Source organism: Adelges cooleyi, unplaced genomic scaffold (genome assembly GCF_023614345.1).
Source record: "Adelges cooleyi isolate 19-005CV unplaced genomic scaffold, UGA_ACOO_1.1 ACOO_flye_CR_arks_rails_tigmint_CR_PRNA_108, whole genome shotgun sequence".
Lineage (NCBI taxonomy): Eukaryota > Metazoa > Arthropoda > Insecta > Hemiptera > Adelgidae > Adelges > Adelges cooleyi.
The window spans coordinates 17,996,391-18,019,765 of record NW_026095761.1 but is presented as its reverse complement, the minus strand read 5'-3'; the positions used below and the strand labels follow the sequence as shown (position 1 = coordinate 18,019,765).

Here is a 23,375-nt window from a genome sequence, read left to right as displayed (position 1 = left end):
CATAACATGTGACTTTTCGTCATTTCGAATATAATATCATTAAAATTAGAGAATTATAATATGTATTCACCTTGAAATTAGTAGGCATATGAAAAATGGCTATTAGATCAAATATTGCCTATCCTTTGCCCCTTAATAAATAGCGCTTTCCGTTCCCCTTAACTACTTATTTCAATTTTTTATTAACTATTATGATTAGCTGTTCTTCAAATTCTAGAGTAACATTAAAAAAACTTAGATAAAAAAATTGTCATAAATGACAAGCTTAAATTATCTCTATAAATAAATATCAATTTATTTTTTAAAGAATACTTTAAAAAAACCGCTAAATGTCAATTTCTTTAATAATAACTAATAAAATATAACATTTTATATTTTATTTAACTAGAAAATGAATAAATTATATTATACATGAAAGGCTCATAACCTATCACTAATAACAATAAGGGTTTACCTACCATCAGCTATTTAAAAGATGTTTTTATCTGCGCGCATTACTCAACCGCCCTTTCCCTCGCGTCATAACTTAACTTAACAAATTATCCAAAACTCAAAATGTTCAGCATATTTTTCTTCATTAAAAAATTAATAATGTAAATACGATACTATTTTATTAAAACCAATTTTGTATTTTTTAGGGAGTAACTTATTCACCTTAATTTATAGGATAAATAATATACTTAACATTTTGACTAATTGTGTTCGAAAAATATCAGAAATAATCGAAATATTGGACAATAATTTCATGAAACGCTAGTAAAAATTGTTTATTTCTAACGAGTTGTTTTATCAGCCTTACGTGATCCATAAATATTATGTGTTGTTTTTTTAAAAATAACATTGCCATTTGCGTCATACTTTAAAAACCCTGTTTCTATATAGTTTGAATAACATTTGTTAAATAATGGATAATATTATATTCATTTGAATATTTTTTTGACACATAAGTTTCCAAATTTAGTATTTACAAATGTTTTTAAAAAGGAAACTAAAAATTAGAATAATTTTTTTTTAAAAAGTGTCTTATGCTTAATTAATCATCTGTATACATCATAAAACATATATTTGATATATCTTTACCATTGATTTGTATACCGCCCTAATATATAGTTGGTCCAACTTAAGCTATGGTTAATGTAGGGACACGATTATTTTAGTTGGCCCAATTAAATATTTTGTTAGAACAACTTGTTAAATATTTATTTTAACTAGAATTTTATTGAACCCCTTTAATAAGCATACTCTTATTAGGACCAAGTTTTGTATTTTTGGGAGAGTTACTTAATCACCTTTATTTATAGGTAACACAAACTCCATCTTGTGCTAATATAATTTATTATTTGAACGGGTTGCTTTAAATAAGAAACTTATTCATCAATGATTTTCTGACCTAAAAGTCGGTGTAATAATAAATTTAACATTTTGACTTATGGTTTTCGAAAAATATCAGAAATAATTGAAATATTGGACAATAATTTCATGCAACGCTAACTAAAATTGTTTATTGCTAACGACATTTTTTATGAGCCTTACGTATTTTTTTTTAAATCATGAAAGTTCTGTTATTTTTGTATAAAAAAAAAAATAACATTGCCATTCATGTCATAAGCTTTAATATCAATGATTCTAGATAGTTTGAATGACATTTGTTACATAATGTATATATTTTTCATTTTAATGTTTTTCGACATATACGTTTCCAAAATAATTATTTATAAATGTTTTTAAAAAGGAAAACTAAAAAGCCAGTACTCGGGGCATAGTGGGGATAGAGCGGAGTCGGGGCATAGTTAGGACTGAGAGGTCACAGGTTTACCGAAATTTTTTAAATCTGAAAGTGATATCACATTTGAAAAAACGAATCAGTGGATGGTAATTTTAAGCCAGTCCAAACCAAGCACAGTGTAAACCAGCAAAGTTAAAAAATATTTAATTGAAGAGCTGTATTTAAAAATAAGCATCTAAGCTTTAATTTGAATGTGATTTCCGTGAGGACTAGTACAGTACAGTATAGGCACAATGGAATTAAAGCATAGAGGGACGGAGAGGTTTCGAGTTTACAGGAATTATTATAAATACAATTGATGAAAGTGAATAAAATCACTTTCAAATAAAATCCTACCCTTTTTCTCTAAATTTTAGCCAGTAAAATTTACAACTTTAAAATTCGTATTTTGTTTTTCACTAAGTTTGCTATGTTCTAGTGAGTTTAAAGTCTAAAAACCGGCAATTTTTTTTGGTTTTTGGAGTTGAAGAAATTGATTTTTCTACTTTTGATCCACGCAAACCATTCCGGTCATATAGAAAAGATACTCAAGTAAATCGGTCCAAAGGAAAAAAATGTCTGACCACTCTTTTTAGGTATTAGGATTATTTTTCACAGTTTTTCTTAGACAAAACATTAACAATCGATTTTTAAGATAATTGTTTATTTTTTTATTGTTCCATTTTAGATCATTCTAGATATGTTCTTTAGATGGGGCACTATCAATAAACGTTGACAATATATGCATATATTTTGCACATACTTAAACATTTTTAAAATGTGGTAAATACCTAAAAAAATAACAGAATGCCATACAACGCAAATAAAAACGATCTTAAGTATCTGTTTCTTAAAGCAAATTGCACGATTAAATAGTTTCAAACTGTTTTCATTCTTCTGGTATATTTTCTTGTAGTAAGTACTGCGGGTATCAAGCAATAATACAATATTCCAATAACATTATAAAATCGTTATAAGAACTATTATCGAATATTTAAAAAACAGTTTTTACTTAAAAAATAAATAATTAAATATTCTGGACCCTAGTTAATTGTTTGAATATTTAAAATGTTTTTAAAAACCATAACACTGTCTTTTTGCGTGGCATTGTATTTTTTGCAATGTCAAGGTGGTCCACCTAGTGATCTACAACGTGTAAGTATAATGAGTACTTATTATTTATGATAAATAAAAAATGCTGAGATTGTTGCTAAACAAAATTTAATGTAATGTAGAAAATGTATTTAATGTTTTCCCTTTTCTATTTTTGCACCAAAGAGTTTTTTAAGTAATATTTTCACTTATAACCAATTATCGATAACAATAACAAAAAAAAAACTTGAACTACTATGAAATTTATGTTACTTTGCTGAAAATATTTGCAAGCCATATAAAATATCTAGTAGTTAGGCATTTTTTTTTTCGTTAAAAAGGGATCAGTTTAACTTGCAAATTTTAATATACAATTGACTAATTCTTATTCTTATAACAATAGTATACAATAGGAAGAATTGTCGGTGACTTATACGTGCCAAATGCGGTCCTAACCTACAGACAATTCATAATATTATTTAACCACGTAAAACAGGCAACAAATGCAACTGGAGAACTTTCTAGCCTTGTTGATTTAGAACGGAGAATAGCAGGTAATAAAAAAAAGAATAATATTCAACAAATGTGTTGAGTTAAATGTACAAATTTATTGAAAAGATAAATTTTTAATAATCAAGTCTATCATTTGTAAAACTGTAAATTGTCGTCATAAATTGTGAACTAATTAAATAATTACCTTTCGAATAAACGCTTCGATGTGTATCATTAGTTAGCATTTTCAAACAGTAAAGTTCATACCAAGCACAGTATAAACCGGCATACTAAAAATTAATTAAAGTGAGGTGCAGTGCTTACAAATTAGCATGAAAGTGTTCATTTGTTAGTGATTTCACGACTTATATTAATAATATTTCCTGTATTGCTGGGTTCTCTCCGTCCACTCTATACTTTGATTCCATTATACCTCGACCCTACAGTAGTAGTCCTCTCAGAAAAGAAACCATTCAAAAAAACGCTCTGATGCTCATTTGTAAACAGTGCACCTTACTTTAATTCTTTTTACTATGCTTTGTTTAAATTTGCGATTTTTAGAGTTGCTTTAACAATTGAAAATAAAAATATTGTTACACAAAATTTTGTTTTTTCAGAATTTATATATAGGGAGAACGACGCTATAGATTGCGCCGAATCTATATTAGGTGACGGTAGAGCGACGGTAAATAAAAAACTAAAATGATTACTATATTACAGTTTAAAGGTTAGTTAGGTGTTTTTTTGCGGAGGTATTTGAAGTACCCAAACTTTCAATTATTCTGTGTAAAATTGGTTTAATTTTCTCTTGTAAGTATAACAAGTACATAATATTTATGATTATGAATATTCTGAGGCTTTTTGCTGTTATTTGCAAAATGTGAATTACTGTTTTAGAAAATTAAACTTACGTTTTAACGTGTCCATTAAAATGTTTTAGTTGTAAATTTTAATACACATTTTAATGACTATGTTTATTTCGATAACAATAGGAAATTGTAAAACGACTTTTCCGAGACAATCAACCTAATGGAACCATACCATTTGATGGATTAGTTGAAATCATTCATATTATAAAACGGGCAATGCAAAAGGATTTAGACATTGACACTGCTGTCCAAATAAAAGTGGATATAATAAGTAATACATAATAGAAAAATATTTAATAAACGTGTTGAGAAAAATGTTCAAAAACTATTGAAAATATATTTTAATAATAAAGTGTATTATTAATTACACAACTTTAAATTATATAATTTTGATACAAAAATTAAATGTATTACGTTATTTTACAATATTACTCTTCCATTACGAAAATTTGAAATTACAATCTTTTGCAAGTGAAAAACATATTTTTTCTCAATATATTTGCTGTTGAATTGGCTTGATTCGTTTGATTATAAAATACATAATACTTTGTACTTTCAGATCGCATGTATCCTCGTGGGAACTACTCTGAAGTCGTTACCACCATTACAGGGAATTTAGATTTTTGATTATATTGTTAACTGTTATTAAACTAACATGTATGTACTTTGTTGTGTGTCACATACAAATATGTAGTCTTGATTGATTAATAAATATTTTTGCTGTTACATTTCGTTGTTATTTATTTCATATAAATTAGCTTTTTTAAAACCTAAAAAACTCTAAACATAATTCTAATAGTTTTTTCAAAGGTAAGTTTTAATTCAGGTAATTTAAATATAACAATTATTTTTTAGATAACTAGTGCAAATGTAATTAAACTTACTTTGGAATTATTGAAAACGCATTTTCATACAACTCAATAACATATAATTCTATTTCTAAGCTAGAAAATGATAAATAATATATTAGACTGCAATATTAGATTCGAAATTTCGTGCATTAATCATAAGTATTCACTAGAAAAGACTTTAGCAACTTATGGTTATATATAATAAAATCATATTTAAAACCGTTAATCATAAAAAAATATGTACTCTCTAGAAGTTAAATTAAAACCTAATTACCGTACTCGAGAATTAAAACTTAATAGGATCATTCTGAATAGATGTATTTAAAAATGTCGTAATGATTTGATCAACTTTTTTGAGATCTAAGGTGTATATTGTAAAATATACAAAATCTTCGAAAAACACAGTTTTCCGGCATTTATAGAAAATCTGTAGTGCCGATATTGTTCTTCGTTTAATATGTTATGGATACATGTGAGTTCTACCAACTGAAAAATTGTGCACTTAAGGTCTTAAAACTACGACTAAAAACACCCCCAAAAAAACTGCACCCATATCCTAAACAGATGGGAAATGGGTTTAATTTAAATTTTATACAATTGAAGTGTGTGAGGTAACAAAATAAATATTCCTTAGGAATTTCAACACGATCCGACTCTTTTTCTCGAAATTATAGCCAGTAAAAGTTTTTTTATTTTTTCAAATATCAACAGTGCATAAGTAATTTTTTTCAACTTTCAACCCCCCTCTTTCTCCCCAAAGTACCTACTAGATGAAATTTGTGATTTATAGAGTTGCTACTCGAAGGAGTTGGTCCAGTATTAAATAAGTTAGAATGTATACAGATAAAAACCAAAAGCATCTCTACTCCACATCGAAGCTAAACATTTTTCTGGACTTTTTTGTGAAAAGAGATCAAAAGTGGTCAAATTACATATTTTTTGGGGTCGGCGAATGAGAATTTAATATCAGTTTTCACTTTTACTTAAACTTAGTAAAAAAAAAATTAAAATAAAACCTAAAAATGGTATATCTTATGTGTCAAAAAAATATTCAAATGGATATCTCACTGGGTTTAATTAATAATTGAATTTTTTTTTTTCATATTATTTTTATACAATGTGATCTCAATTTTTCTAAAAAATCTAAGTTGGGAGGGGGGTAAAAACAAAAAAAAATTGTGAAAAATTGAGGTAACATTCTATAGAAACAATATGAAAAAAATAATTTAATTATTAATTAAACCCAGTATGATATTGCCTGGTTCACGATAAAAATCACTCTGTACATTATTTAAAAAATGTTATTCAATCTATATAGAAACAGAGATTTTAAAGTATGACGCAAATAGCAATGTTATTTGAAAAATAACAGCAAATAATATTATTTTTCTAAATTAACAGGCAGATAAAACAATTTTGATTAGCATTTCAAGAAATTATTTTCAAATATTTCTGATATTGTTCGAACACAATAAGTCAAAATGTTAAATATATTATTTAATCTATAAATTAAGGTGAATAAGTTTCTCCCTGAAAAATACAAATTTGGTCCAACTAGTTGGTCAGTTTTCACTTTTACTTAAACTAAGTAAAAAAAAAATTAAAACAAAACCTAAAAATGGTACTTGAGTATCAAAACTAAACAAATAGGAAATGGATATGATTTAACTAACTTTAAACCTCGAACGGTTTTTTCAAATTTTAACTATGAAGAAGAAAACTGGATTTTTGTGTAGGCAGTTTTTTTTTTGTTAAAAAGGGATCAGTTTAACTTGCAAATTTGAATACACAATTGACTAATTTTTATTCTTATAACAATAGTATACAATAGGAAGACTAGCCAGTTACTTATACGTGCCAAATGCGGACCTAACCTACGAACAATTAATAATATTATTTAACCACGTAAAACGGGCAATGAGTGCAAATGGAGATCTCCCCAGCCGTGGTAGTTTAGAAACATTAGTAGCAGGTAATAAAAAATAGGATAATATTCAACAAATGTGTTGAGTAATATGTACAACTTTATTCAAAAAAAAAATTTTTAATAATCAAGTCTATCATTTGTAAGACTGTAAAATGTAGTCCTAAATTGTGAACTAATTAAATAATTATCTTTCGAATAAACGCTTCGATGTGTATCAGTAGTTAGCATTTTCAAACAGTAAAGTTCATACCAAGCACAGTATAAACCGGCATACTAAAAATTAATTAAAGTGAGGTGCAGTGCTTACAAATTAGCATGAAAGTGTTCATTTGTTAGTGATTTCACGTTTTTTATTAATAATATTTCCTGTATTGCTGGGTTCTCTCCGCCCCCTTTATGCTTTGATTCCATTATACCTAGACCCTACTGTACAAGTTCTCTCGGAAAAGAAACCATTCAAAAAAACGCTCTGATGCTCATTTGTAAACACTACACCTCACTTATATTCTATATTACTATGATTTGATCAACTTTGTGATTTATAGAGTTGCTTTAATAATTAAAAATAAAAATATTGGAACACAACTTTTTGTTTTTTTTAGCTTCTACATTTACGGAAGAAGATGCTGTAACTGGCGTGCAATATATAATAGGGAACGACGATAATATGATGGTAAGTAACTTATAGTGGATTGGAAATTACAGTGAATTATTTAATTATATATCATTATCACTATATTTTAAATATTAAGTAAATAAATCTTAAGTACAATAAATAATAATAATATGTCTGCGAAATAAAAAAATTCCACTCAGAACGCTCGGTCGCCTCAAAACAAAATTAACCCGCTTCAAAACTTATTTGTTGTCGGAACAAACAACTCCTACCAAACTCAAGCGTCGCTTAATTAAGCTAGACAATATCTTCAACACATTCGAAGCAGTTTAAAATGCGTTTGAAGAGATTGAAGACACAGATGATTGCCATAGGGAGCGGACAACATTTGAAGACTACTTTTATGCGCTTGTGGGAAAGGTGGATGAACAATTATTATCTGAAGAAACTCATATAAAAAGAACGCCTATAAACGAAAACAACAGTTATGTCAAGCTCCCTCCTTTAAAATAGCCAGAGATTCGGTAAACTATTTGGAGTGGACGAGTTTCTCAGATATTGGGAAATCCACTATCGACAGAATCGATAGAAAACTTCCATAGGTTCCAATATCTACAGACATCCATTAGAGGAGAAGCGACTCAAATAATTGAGTCATTAACGTTGTCCGATGTACACTACAAAATAGCTAGGCCATTATTAGAAAAAAGGTTCTCGGACAAATGTGTTTATAGTGCGGGATAGAATAAACACGCTCTTAGCAGTTCAATATGACGATAAAAAAGATGCTCACTCAGGCAAGACAGGCCATCAATACTATCGAAATGCACCTTACCTTAAATATAATATACATTATTTAACAAATGTTTTTCGAACTATATAGAAACTAATCAACTAATGTATGACGCAAATGGCAATGTTATTTAACAAATAACAACAGTGTATCTAAAAAACACATAAGGCTGATAAATAATATCGTAACCAAAAAAAATGTTGGTTATCGTAGCATTAAATTATGGTCCAACTAAAACAATGGTTACTATAAGGGCACAATACATTTCTAGTTCAAATAACTAGATAAAAAGTTGTTCCAACAAAACATTTAGTACGGTCATCTATAAATTAATCGTGTCCCTACATTAACCATAGTTTAAGTTGAACCAACTATATATTTTTTCTGCGTAGGAAGGTAGTATGCAATCAATGGTTTAGATATATCAAATATATGTTTTATGTTGAATACAGATGATTCATTAAGAATAAGACACATTTTTTTAAAAATTATTATTATATTTATTCCAATTTTTAGTTTTTCTATCTAAAAACATTTACAGTTACTAAATTTGGAAACTTATGTGTCAAAAAATATTCAAATGAATATAATATACATTATTTTACAAACGTTATTCAAACTATATAGAAACAGAGTTTTTAAAGTAGGACGCAAATGGCAATGTTATTTTGAAAATAACAGCACATAATACTATATTTCTAAAAAAACACGTAAGGCTGATAAAACAATTTAAAATAAATTAAGGTGAATAAGTTACTCCCTAAAAAATATTATTTTTCTAAAAAACATGTGAGCCAGATAAATCATTTGGTTAGCAATAAACGAATAACATCGATACGATGATAATGCTTTAAAACCCTGATAAAAAGGCCGATAAAACAATTTTGATTAGCGATTCATGAAATTATTGTCATATATTTTTGATATTTTTCGAATGCAATAAGTCAAAATGTTAAATATATTATTAAACCTATGCATTATGGTGAATAAGTTACTACCTAAAAAATACTAAGTTGGTCCAACTAAAACTATGGTTAATAAAAGGGCACATGTACATGTCTAGTTGGACTGAGTTATTAAAAACTTGATCCTAATAAAAGTATGCTTATTAAAGGGACTCAATAAATTACTAGTTAAAATAAGTAAATAAAAATTGGTTCCAGTTATCATCTAGTTGGGCCAACTATTTATTTTGTTACTCCACTAAGAAATGTATGAGTCACTATACTAATCTAAATGTAAGTTAAGACTAACTATATATTTTTTCCGTGTAGGAGAGTAGTATACAAATCAATAGTTTAGATATATCAAATATACGTTTTATGTTGAATACATATGATTCATTTAGGATAAGGCACTTTTTTTAAAAAATTATTCCAATTTTTAGTTTTCCTATCCAAAAACATTTACATTTACTAAATTTGATATCTTATGTGTCAAAAAAATATTCAAATGGATATCTCACTGGGTTTAATTAATAACTGAATTTTTTTTTTCATATTATTTTTATACAATGTGATCTCAATTTTTCTAAAAAATCTAAGCTGGGAGGGGGGTAAAATCAAAAAAAAATTGTGAAAAATTGAGGTAACATTCTATAGAAACAATATGGAAAAAATAATTTAATTATTAATTAAACCCCGTATAATATTAACTGGTTCATGATAAAAAATCACTTTGTACATTATTTAAAAAATTGTAATCAAACTATATAGAAACAGAGATTTTAAAGTATGACGCAAATGGCAATGTTTTTTGAAAAATAACAGCAAATAATATTATTTTTCTAAATTAACAGGCAGATAAAACAATTTTGATTAGCATTTCAAGAAATTATTTTCAAATATTTCTGATATTGTTCGAACACAATAAGTCAAAATGTTAAATATATTATTTAATCTATAAATTAAGGTGAATAAGTTTCTCCCTGAAAAATACAAAGTTGGTCCAACTAGTTGGTCTAACTATATAGAAACAGAGGTTTTAAAGTAGGACGCAAATGGCAATGTTATTTTGAAAATAACAGCACATAATATTATGATTCTAAAAAAACATGCGAGCCAGATAAATCATTTCGTTAGAAATAAACGAATAACATCGATACTATGATAATGCTTAAAAACCCTTTTGAGATTTATAAAAAATATACATTTCATATTTGTCTTACAGCTAACAGACGTCAGTTTAACAAAATGTTTGTTAAATATTTTTTGATATGTACGAGGTCAAATATTATCATTTCAGTATAGATAATATTATTCGAAAAAATCAATCAACATGAATATTATAGTTTACTAAAGAATTATTTGTTTAGTCTTATAATAAAACTTATGACTAAAGCAAAAATAACCGATCACGTACAATGTACGTTTTTAAGCAAGTGTTATTTAAGCTATGTAGAAACAGTTTTATTAAAGTAAATAATGCGAGTTATAAGAGTATTGGGACGGGTGGTGAAGTGTGAGCAGATACAAATAATACTACACTCCCCCTTCCCTCCTGCCATAAACTTGAAAATTAAAAATAGTTATTCAAAAACTGGTTATCGATTAGTCAAAATGTTTAGTACATTATTCTCAAATAAAAAAGTTAATGCAATGCATGCGTTATCGTTGAATTAAATTCAATTATTAATCATATCAAGCGAGATATTAAGGGACCCAAGATAATCAAATCATCCTGTAGGAAATTTTATTCGAATAATGTTCTTATTCAAAAACATCAAACAATATGTACATCGTTTACCAAGATTTTTTTTTTTATCTCGTATTAAAATTTTAGACACAAGCAAAATAAGCTGATCACGTACAATGTACGTTTTTAAGCAAGTGTTTTTCAGACTTTGTAGGAACAGTTGTATTAAAGTGTGACGCAAAAGGCAATGTTATTTGTAAAACTACAAAACGATACATATTACCTATATACATAGTTCTGGCTACAGTGATCTTTTTTTTTATCGTTGACATTTTTTCGCCAGTATTAAGAATACCATATCGATATTTAATTGTTTGTATTCGTTTATACTGAGCTTTACAATAATAGTGTATACTGTATCGCTGGATCAAGCAAAATATTATGACAATAATAACTCCTCTTCCCACCCTTTCAATAGATCTTACCACAAGACTGCACTCGGAGGTCGGCCGCCAAAAATATAACAGTTGTGTGTGTAATTCAATAACAGACCATTTTAATAACAAAATCAAGACAACCCATGATGTATTTTTGGCAGACCTCACGCCAGATCGCGCGGCGAAAATTTTGGACATCGATCAACATCAAACATAAATATCGTCTGATTCAAAATCAACAATTGATGACTTCACTAAAAAAACAGTTGCTCGAAAATCATTGGAAACCACCAATAGGCTACAATTTTCCTTATTCGAATCACACAAAAAATGAAACTATCAGTGAACGGTTTTTAAAATAAGAGCATTTGAATAAATATTTCTGGCTTGTTTTGTCACAAATAAACGAAATCAATAATCTCTTTTCCCTGTCTTCCCCCGATAATCACTGTATCTATCTATCTAATTCTTGTTATTCAATAAAATGTGATCGAAAACAAAATGTTCGTAATTTTAGCTATATACGCGACAGGATTGCAGTAGAAAGTGACGTACTTACGGGGGAGGGGGTAGGGGGTTCAAACCCCCCAAGAGCCCAAAAAAAAATTTGTGAATAAGTAATATATTTATTGTATACGTGTTACAATGTTACTCTCTAAAGTAATTTAAAACTTAAAGTAAATAATAGTTTAATAACTATATTTTAATTATTAGGTGTTGAGTGTTTTGTACAGCTTTGACTTTTGTGAACTACTAAATGCTCAAACGCATACCTATTCTGATATTAAAATTACAAATTTACAATCATTTTAAATAATTTAATTTAATTTATTATCTAGCTATTTTATAGTAAACTGCTTAAGGCTGTTGGGTACCGGGCAATTTTTAAGGAGTTTTGTATAGGCATGAGTGGTTAGGTTAGATTAGGTTAAATAAATTTCGACCATGTAATTTAATTTAACAGTTAATTTGTATAACATCCATGGTATTATTTTGAACTTAAATAATTTTGCCAACGAGTAAAAGTCATTTTAATTAAGTTCCCCGTCCAAAACTACCCATTTAACTTCAATCGGACCGATCATTGTATTAAAGCGATAAGATTTCTTCAAGTTTTATTCAAATTGTCCTAAAAGGATAAAGTTAAAGAAGAAACTGCATACAAGTCTTTGTGGAATTTAATTAAAGAATAATATTTATTTCTGTATTTATTTTTTAAAAAATAATTTTATATCTGTTAAGTAAGTACCACTCATAAATAATAAAAACAAGTGTTTAACTATTATAATATTGTTGTTGTGTTCATTAATTAATTAACTATATGTGCAGGGGTTGCGGGGGACGAAGTCTCCCGCGGGTTACTATACAATTAATCTGCTATGGAACGGTGTTCTCTGTACTAAAACTAGCGTCCGTCCTCAATTTTTGTTCCAATTCGAACACTATCTAAGATCACATCTTCTATTGCTTGTATCGTCTTAAACACAAAGTAGAAAACATAAAATTAACACTTATGTTAAGTCCACTAAAAATTGGAATAATTTTTTAAAAAAAGTGTCTTATCCTAAATGAATCATATGTATTCAACATAAAACGTATATTTGATATATCTAAACTATTGATTTGTATACTACTCTCCTACACGGAAAAAATATATAGTTAGTCTTAACTTACATTTAGATTAGTATAGTGACTCATACATTACTTAGTGGAGTAACAAAATAAATAGTTGGCCCAACTAGATAATAACTGGAACAAATTTCTAAATATTTATTTTAACTAGTAATTTATTGAGTCCCTTTAATAAGCATACTTTTATTAGGATCAAGATTTTAATAACTCATTCCAACTAGACATGTATTGTGCCCTTATAGTAAACATAGTTTTAGTTGGACCAACTTTTAGGTAGTAACTTATTCACCATAATGCATAGGTTTAATAATATATTTAACATTTTGACTTGTTTTATTCGAAAAATATCAAAAATATATGACAATAATTTCATGAATCGCTAATCAAAATTGTTTTATCGGCCTTTTTATCAGGGTTTTAAAGCATTATCATCGTATCGATGTTATTCGTTTATTGCTAACCAAATAATTTATCTGGCTCACATGTTTTTTAGAAAAATAATATTATGTGCTGTTATTTTCAAAATGACATTGCCATTTGCGTCCTACTTAAAAACTCTGTTTCTATATAGTTTGAATAACATTTGGTAAATAATGTATATTATATTCATTTGAATATTCTTTGACACATAAGTTTTCAAATTTAGTAATTGTAAATGTTTTTAAAACGGAAAACTAAAAATTAGAATTATTTTAGAAACAAGTGTCTTATTCCTAATAAAACAACTGTATACATCATAAAACATTTATATGATATTACTTTACTGTTGAATTGTACACCGCTCTAGCATATATTTGGTCCAACTTAAGCTATGGTTAATGTAGGGACATTAATATTTTATATCTGGCCCAATTAAATTTGTTGTTAGAACAACTTGTTAATTAGTTATGTCAACTAAAAGTTCATTAAACCCCTTTATTAAGCATACTTCTATTAGAACCAAGTTTTATTTTTTTGGTAGAGTTGCTTAATCACCTTTATTTATAGGTAACACAAACTCTATATTATGCTAATATAATTTATTATTTGAACGGATTGCTTTTAATAAGAAACTTATTCATCAATAATTTTGTAATTTAAAACTCGGTATAATAATATATTTAACATTTTGCCTTTTAAAACTCAGTTTCTATATAGTTTGAAAAACATTTGTTAAATATTGTATTCTATACTTATTTGAATACTATTGAATATAATTAATATTGTTTATTTGGGTCATGGATAAGTAATAAATATTATATAACCTTATATGGTATTATAAGTGTACACTGAAGAAATCATGAGTAATATTTAAGTTGTTTATACAAGGACCAATTACGTCTGTAACCTAGATTGTATAGTATATAAGACATAGTATTAAGGTGTTGGATTTACCATTCTATTACGGCTGCTGTTATAATTGAAACGTAAGTTGTATATATATATTATTCTTTATACTGTGTGTGTTTTTTATATTTAATAGTATTGTGTTAAACATATTATTGTTGTGTTTTATTTTCTACTTAAATACTAACTTCCACCAAGATATACAGGCGTATATCGCAATAGGTTATGGGCCCAGACACATAGTCTCAGGCATAACAGTGAAGCATCAGAAGACTAAGTATTTTATGTAGTTAAAATTCACTTATTCCAATTGTTCAGTAAGTACTATTTTTAAGTACGTTATCTTTTAACTATGGACGAGTCACTGAAGATCACAAAGCTGAGTAACTCGGAAGGCTGGACACTTTGGAAATTTCAAATGAAGGTAATAATTAATTCATTTGAGATAAACGGTATAATTTCAGGAGATTATAAAAAGCCAGTATTTACAATAGCAACCTCCGAGAAAGAAGAGGATGCCAAGAAAAGGTTTCAGTTAGAACGAATAGCGTGGTCAAGGGCTGATAGTAAATGTCAAAGATTAATCGTCACGTCATTGGAAAATGGACCGTTACAATATTTGCTAAATTGTAGTACAGCATATGATATGTGGAACAAATTATTAAGTATCTACGAGCAAAAATCTGAAGCAGGTATACATTTATTACAAAATAAATTTTTCAGTTATGTAAAAGAGCCTACAGATGACATTTCGACGCATATCAGTAAACTACAGAATCTTCAAAACCAACTCGCTCTATCGGGAGAGAAAATCTCTGACAATATGTTGCTAACTAAAATTCTTATGACTTTACAGCCATCTTATAAACATTTTTACAGTGCATGGGACAGTGTACCTCAAGCAAGTAAAAATTTAAATGAACTTACATCTCGGTTGTTAATAGAAGAATCGAGAATGTCTCAAGGAGGTTCAGAAGTTGAAGCAGAGGAATCCAATGCTTTGACTGTCAAAAGATTTCAAAAGAAATTTTTTAAGAAGAATGGTGGTAATGTTGGTAATGAACGTAATTTTAGTAATAATAATACTAAAAAGATAGGTCCCTGTTTTTGGTGCAAGAAACTAGGTCATCTCAAGAAAGACTGCAAAAAGTATCAAAAGTACCAGAAGGATCAGGGTGAGGCGAAATCAGATTCGCCAAGTACAAGTTTAACAGGTCAAGCGTTCTATAGTGAATCTTTGGTTACTGGTCGCAAAGAGAATCAATGGTATTTGGATTCAGGAGCTACTGAACACATGACAAGCAACAGAGAGTGGTTTGTGAACTATAAAAAATTCAGGTCGCCAGTGGAAATAAGGATTGGCGATGGTACAAATTTACAGGCAGAAGGTTCGGGTAATATAAACATAATATGTTATGTGGGAAATAACATGAACACAAATTATTTGTCTAATGTGTTATATGTACCAAATTTAAAGTATAATTTATTTAGTACGGGCAAAGCATTAGATAAAGGTTTGAAATTGGAATCAGATAGTAAAAAGTGTATTTTTTTGAAAAACAATAAGGTCGTTTGCACTGGTGAACGCAAAAACGGGTTATACAATATGAACATTGAGATTGTACAGCAAATAGCCGACGACATGACATTGACCGAGCAAGGTAACGGACAAATGGAAGTGAATGCGGCAATCGCGGATTCCATTCAACTTTGGCATGAACGACTTGGGCATCAATTTAAACAGTACGTAAAATCTTGTTTGCTAAAACATAATATAAATGTAAGCGGTGATTGGAACAAATTTTTCTGCGGTGATTGTGTTATTGGGAAGCAAACGAGAAAGCCATTTAAGAGTCGTTCGACTACATCGGGTAAAACCGGAGAGTTAATTTATGCAGATTTATGCGGACCGTTTGAAAAAATTTCTCTGGGCGGGTCCCAATATTTTTTATTGTTCAAGGATGATTACACACATTATCGGACGGTCTTTTACTTGAAAAATAAAAATGAGGTCAAAAATAAATTAGAGTTATTTATAAGATCTGTTAAAAATGATTCTGGGAATAAAGTAAAAGCTTTAAGAAGTGATAATGGTTTAGAGTTTGTTTCTAAAGAAGTAACAAGTATTTTGCAGAAATATGGCATTCGACATGAAAAACAATAGCGTACACACCAGAGCAAAATTCTGGGGCGGAACGTGAAATGAGAACTATTGTGGAAGCAGCACGAACATTACTTCATTCAAAGAAGATGGACTTATCATTTTGGGCAGAAGCAGTTAATACATCAGTGTATGTACTCAATCTTACTGGTAAGAGTACTGTTGAAGGTAAAAGTCCATATGAGCTTTATTTTAACAAAGAACCAGATATAAGGCATTTAAGGGTATTTGGAACAGAAATGTATGTTCATATTCCAAAGGTCAAGAGACGAAAATGGGACGCTAAAAGTAAATTGTGTATTTTTGTCGGGTATTCTTTAGATAAACGTGGGTATAGGGCTTATTGTCCAAAAACTAAAACTATAAGAGATTATAGAGATGTTGTGTTAAAAAAAGAAATAAATACTAATGAATTAACATTTAGCGAAAGTGTAAGTCAAGATTATAATGTCGACGAGGAAACACCTCAGGTGGTAGAGGTACAACCAGAAAAACAACTCGAAGTCACGCCAACAGAACTACCAAGTTACAATCTTCGCGATCGAGGTCAATTGCGTAAACCGGCCAGATATGCATGTATTACGTCGTGTATTACAGAACCGATTAACTATAAAGAAGCTGTGAGCTGTCAGAATAAAAATGATTGGATTTTAGCCATGGATGACGAGATAAATTCATTGCATACTAATGACACCTGGACGTTGGTGCCAATTCCAGAAGGAAAGCAAGTATTAAATAATTCATGGGTTTGCAAAATCAAGTACAATGGTAACGGGCAGGTTGATCGATTTAAGGCTCGATTAGTTGTTAACGGGTCTCGACAGATACATGGGATAAATTATAACGAAACATTTTCACCTGTAGTTAGATTTGAATCTATTAGAACAATTTTAGCCATTAGTGCGGCTCAGAAATTGGAATTATGCCAATTTGACATTCGTACAGCATTTCTATATGGTATGTTAGAAGACGAACTGTATATGGAACAACCGATCGGATATGACGACAATTCTGGACGGGTCTGCAAATTACGTAAGTCGTTATATGGATTAAAACAATCTCCACGGTGTTGGAATACACGGTTTAAGAATTTCCTTTTGCAATTCAATTTAAATCAAAGTAAATATGATTCGTGTGTTTTCACTAATCATGATAATAATGAAAAATTGATTTTAGCTATTTTTGTTGATGATGGTCTTATTGCGTCAGTCAATAAAACAAAAATACAGGTATTATTGTCTAAATTAGAAAAAGAATTTGAAGTTAAACATGGTAACTTAGATTATTTTCTAGGAATGGGAATTAAGAAATTAGATGATGGATCATTATTTATTAATCAAACTAATTATTCTAGAAATATTATTAAACGATTTAACATGTTAGATGCAAAGGATATCTCAATACCCATTGATAAATCAACGACATTGGATGTTCACACGGATTCGATAGTACTAAAAGAAGGTCAAGTACCGTATCGAGAAGCAGTGGGAAGTTTATTATTCCTGTCACAATTAACAAGACCAGATTTGGCATTTGCAGTTAATTTTGCATCACGATTTTTGACAAAACCAACTAATGCTCATTGGTCGATGGTCAAACGCATCATACGTTACGTTAAACATACAATTGATTATGGATTGGTGTATAAATCTGATAATAATTTAGATTTAAGAATATTTACAGATTCTGATTATGCTGGAGATTTAGAAACAAGGAGATCAACTTCGGGACATCTATTCATGTTGGGTTCATCTACAATATCTTGGCAAGCTCAACGTCAAGCAACGGTCTCTCTTAGCAGTACGGAAGCGGAGTTCATTGCAGCGTCGGACATTACGAAAGGACTAATTTGGTTTAAAAGTTTCTTACGAGAACTCACTAATAATAATATGTATGATAAACCTACATTATTCATTGATAATCAAAGTACCATTCGTTTAGTTAAAAATCCGGAGTTTCATCGAAAAACCAAGCACATCGATGTACGATATCATTTCATTCGTGAAAAATATGAAGAAGGTCAATTCGAAGTTCAATACATAAACACACAAGAAATGTTGGCAGATATCTTCACAAAAGCACTTCCAAAGGACAGATTTGGGATGATTCGATCAAGCATCAGAATACAGAAGATATCACAGTAGAATAAGTTAATTTAGGGGAATATTAATTAAGGGGGTGTATTGAATATAATTAATATTGTTTATTTGGGTCATGGATAAGTAATAAATATTATATAACCTTATATGGTATTATAAGTGTACACTGAAGAAATCATGAGTAATATTTAAGTTGTTTATACAAGGACCAATTACGTCTGTAACCTAGATTGTATAGTATATAGGACATAGTATTAAGGTGTTGGATTTACCATTCTATTACGGCTGCTGTTATAATTGAAACGTACGTTGTATATATATATTATTCTCTATACTGTGTGTGTTTTTTATATTTAATAGTATTGTGTTAAACATATTATTGTTGTGTTTTATTTTCTACTTAAATACTAACTTCCACCAAGATATACAGGCGTATATCGCAATAAATACTTTTATGACCATGAGGCATGAAGTTTCCAAATTTAGTAATTGTAAATGTTTTTAACAAGGGTAACAAAAATTATAATAATTTTAAAAAAAGTGTCTTAATGAATCATCTGTATTCAACATAAAACATATATTTGATAAATCTAAACCATTGATTTGCATACTACCCTCCTACACAGAAAAAATATATAGTTGGTCCAACTAACATATTGTTAAGTAAAGTGACACATAGGTAAAATAACTAAATAAATGGTCGGCCGAACTAAAAGTTAATAGGACCAAATTTTTCAACCAAACTCAGTCCAACTAGACATCTATTATGCCTTTATAGTAACCATAGTTTTAGTTGGACCAACTTTGTATTTTTTAGGGAGTAACTTATTCTCCTTAATTTATAGGTTAAATAATATATTTAAAATTTTGACTAATTGCGCTCGAAAAATATCAGGAATATTTGAAATATTGGACAATAATTCCATGCAACGCTTACCAAAATTGTTTATTGCTAACGACATTTTTTATCAGCCTTACGTGTTTTTTTTTAGATTCATGAAACTTCTGTTATTTTCATACAAAAAAAATACATTGCCTTTCATGTCATACGCTTTAATATCAATGTTTTAGGAAGTTTGAATAGTATTTATTTTATAATTTATTGTATATTTTAATGTTTTTTACACATACGTTTCCAAAATAATTATTTGTAAATGTTTTTAAAAAGGAAAACTAAAATGCCAGTACAGTGATTATAGGCATAGTGGGGATAGAGCATGGTGGAGTCGGGGCATAGTTAGGACTGGGAGGTCACAGGTTTACCGAAATTTTTTAAATCTGAAAGTGATATCACATTCGAAAAAACGAATCAGTGGATGGTATGTTTAAGTCAGTACAGTCCAAACCAAGCACAGTGTAAAACAGCAAAGTTAAAAAATATTTAATTGAAGAGCTGTATTTAAAAATAAGCATCTAAGCTTTAATTTGAATGTGATTTCCGTGAGGACTAGTACAGTACAGTATAGGCACAATGGAATTAAAGCATAGAGGGACGGAGAGGTTTCGAGTTTACAGGAATTATTATAAATACAATTGATGAAAGTGAATAAAATCACTTTCAAATAAAATCCTACCCTTTTTCTCTAAATTTTAGCCAGTAAAATTTACAACTTTAAAATTCGTATTTTGTTTTTCACTAAGTTTGCTATGTTCTAGTGAGTTTAAAGTCTAAAACCGGCAATTTTTTTTGGTTTTTGGAGTTGAAGAAATTGATTTTTCTACTTTTGATCCACGCAAACCATTCCGGTCATATAGAAAAGATACTCAAGTAAATCGGTCCAAAGGAAAAAAATGTCTGACCACTCTTTTTAGGTATTAGGATTATTTTTCACAGTTTTTCTTAGACAAAACATTAACAATCGATTTTTAAGATAATTGTTTATTTTTTTATTGTTCCATTTTAGATCATTCTAGATATGTTCTTTAGATGGGGCACTATCAATAAACGTTGACAATATATGCATATATTTTGCACATGAGTAAACATTTTTAAAATGTGGTAAATACCTATAAAAATAACAGAATGCCATACAACGCAAATAAAAACGTTCTTAAACATTTGTTTCTTAAAGCAAATTGCACGGTTAAATAGTTCCAAACTTGGTACTATTTTCATTCTTCTATTATATTTTCTTGTAGTAAGTACTGCGGTTATCAAGCAATAATACAATATTCCAATAACATTATAAAATCGTTATAAGAACTATTATCGAATATTTAAAAAACAGTTTTTACTTAAAAATTAAATAATTAAATATTCTGGACCCTAGTTAATTGTTTGAATATTTAAAATGTTTTTAAAAACCATAACATTGTCTTTTTGCGTGGCATTGTATTTTTTGCAATGTCAAGGTGGTCCACCTGATGATCTACAACGTGTAAGTATAATGAGTACTTATTATTTATGATAAATAAAAAAATGCTGAGATTGTTGCTAAACTATTTACAAAATGTAATGTATTGTAGAAAATGTATATAATGTTTTCCCTTTTCTATTTTTGCACCAAAAATTTTTTCAAGTAATATTTTCACTTATAACCAATTATTGATAACAATAACAAAAAAAAAAAACTTTAACTACTATGAAATTTATGTTACTATGCTGAAAATATTTGCAAGCCATATAAAATGTCTAGTAGTTAGGCATTTTTTTTTTTCGTTAAAAAGGGATCAGTTTAACTTGCAAATTTTAATATTCAATTGACTAATTCTTATTCTTATAACAATAGTTTACAATAAGAGATATAGTCGATAATTATTTCAATCAAACTAGGAGCAACACAACCTACGAACAGTTAATAATATTATTTAACCAAGTAAAACGTGCAACGAATGCAACTGGAGAACTTTCTAGCCTGGTTGATTTAGAACGGAGAATAGCAGGTAATAAAAAATAGGATAATATTCAACAAATGTGTTGAGTAAAATGTACAAATTTATTGAAAAGATAAATTTTTAATAATCAAGTCTATCATTTGTAAAAATGTAAATTGCCGTCATAAATTGTGAACTAATTAAATAATTACCTTTTGAATAAACGCTTCGATGTGTATCATTAGTTAGCATTTTCAAACATTAAAGTTCATACCAAGCACAGTATAAACCGGCATACTAAAAATTAATTAAAGTGAGGTGCAGTGCTTACAAATTAGCATGAAAGTGTTTATTTGTTAGTGATTTCACGACTTTTATTAATAATATTTCCTGTATTGCTGGGTTCTCTCCGTCCACTCTATACGTTGATTCCATTGTACCTCAACCCTACAGTACTAGTCCTCTCAGAAAAGAAACCATTCAATTAAACGCTTGCTCATTTGTAAACACTGCACCTTACTTTAATTCTTTTTACTATGCTTTGTTTAAATTTGCGATTTATAGAGTTGCTTTAACAATTGAAAATAAAAATATTGTTACATAAAATTTTGTTCTTTCAGGTTTTCGATATAAGGAGTACGACGCTATAGCTTGCACCCAATGTATATTTGGTGACGATGAAGCGACGGTAAATAAAAAACTAAAATGATTAATATATTACAGTTTAAAGGTTAGTTAGGTGTTTTTTTGCGGAGGTATTTGAAGTACCCAAACTTTCAATTATTCTGTGTAAAATTGGTTTAATTTTCTCTTGTAAGTATAACAAGTACATAATATTTATGATTATGAATATTCTGAGGCTTTTTGCTGTTATTTGCAAAATGTGAATTACTGTTTTAGAAAATTAAACTTACGTTTTAACGTGTCCATTAAAATGTTTTAGTTGTAAATTTTAATACACATTTTAATGACTATGTTTATTTCGATAACAATAGGAACTTGTAGAACGATTTTTCCGAGACAATCATCCAGAAGGTACCATAACATTTGATGAATTAGTTAAAACCATTCATGATGTAAAACGGGAAACTCAAAAGGATTTAAACATTGACACTGCTGCCCAAATAAAAGCGGATATAATAAGTAATACATAATAGAAAAATATTTAATAAACGTGTTGAGAAAAATGTTCAAAAACTATTGAAAATATATTTTAATAATAAAGTGTATTATTAATTACACAACTTTAAATTATATAATTTTGATACAAAAATTAAATGTATTACGTAATTTTACATCATTACTCTTCAATTACGAAAATTTGAAATAACAATCTTTTGCAAGTGAAAAACATAATTGTTCTCAATATATTTGCTGTTGAATTGGCCTGATTCGTTTGATTATAAAATACATAATACTTTGTACTTTCAGATCGCATGTATCCTCGTGAGAACTTTTCTGAAATCGTTACCACCATTACAGAGAATTTAGATTTTTGATTATATTATTAACTGTTATTAAACTAACATGTAAGTACTATGTTGTATGTCACATACAAATATGTAGTCTTGATTGAATAATAAATATTTTTGCTGTTACATTTCGTTGTTATTTATTTCATATAAATTAGCTCTTTTAAAACCTTAAAAACTCTAAACATAATTCTAATAGTTTTTTCAAAGGTAAAATTTAATTCAGGTAAATTAATATAACAATTATTTTTGAGATAACTAGTGCAAATGTAATTAAACTTACTTTGGAATTATTGAAAACTCATTTTCATACAACTCAATAACATATAATTCTATTTCTAAGCTAGAAAATGATAAATAATATATTAGACTGCAATATTAGATTCGAAATTTCG

General features: G+C 28.5%; 1 protein-coding gene across 3 annotated transcripts; it reads left to right on the top strand.

Annotated features, from left to right (window-relative positions):
* The first annotated feature begins 2,709 nt into the window (after nt 1-2,709).
* LOC126845502 (uncharacterized) lies at nt 2,710-23,092 on the top strand. Of its 3 annotated transcripts, none has more exons than XM_050584168.1 (5): nt 2,710-2,920; nt 3,261-3,411; nt 22,129-22,196; nt 22,504-22,651; nt 22,940-23,092. In XM_050584168.1, exons 1-5 carry the CDS (start codon nt 2,834-2,836, stop codon nt 23,005-23,007), a joined length of 522 nt encoding a protein of 173 aa, XP_050440125.1. In that variant the 5' UTR covers nt 2,710-2,833; the 3' UTR covers nt 23,008-23,092. The 3 variants fall into 3 exon arrangements, with proteins under 3 accessions (XP_050440125.1, XP_050440120.1, XP_050440115.1); XM_050584163.1 differs by lacking the exon at nt 3,261-3,411 and adding an exon at nt 21,424-21,577 and having other exon boundaries at nt 2,728-2,920; XM_050584158.1 differs by lacking the exons at nt 2,710-2,920; nt 3,261-3,411 and adding exons at nt 20,762-21,072; nt 21,424-21,577 and having other exon boundaries at nt 22,940-23,090.
* The last annotated feature ends 283 nt before the right edge of the window (nt 23,093-23,375 follow it).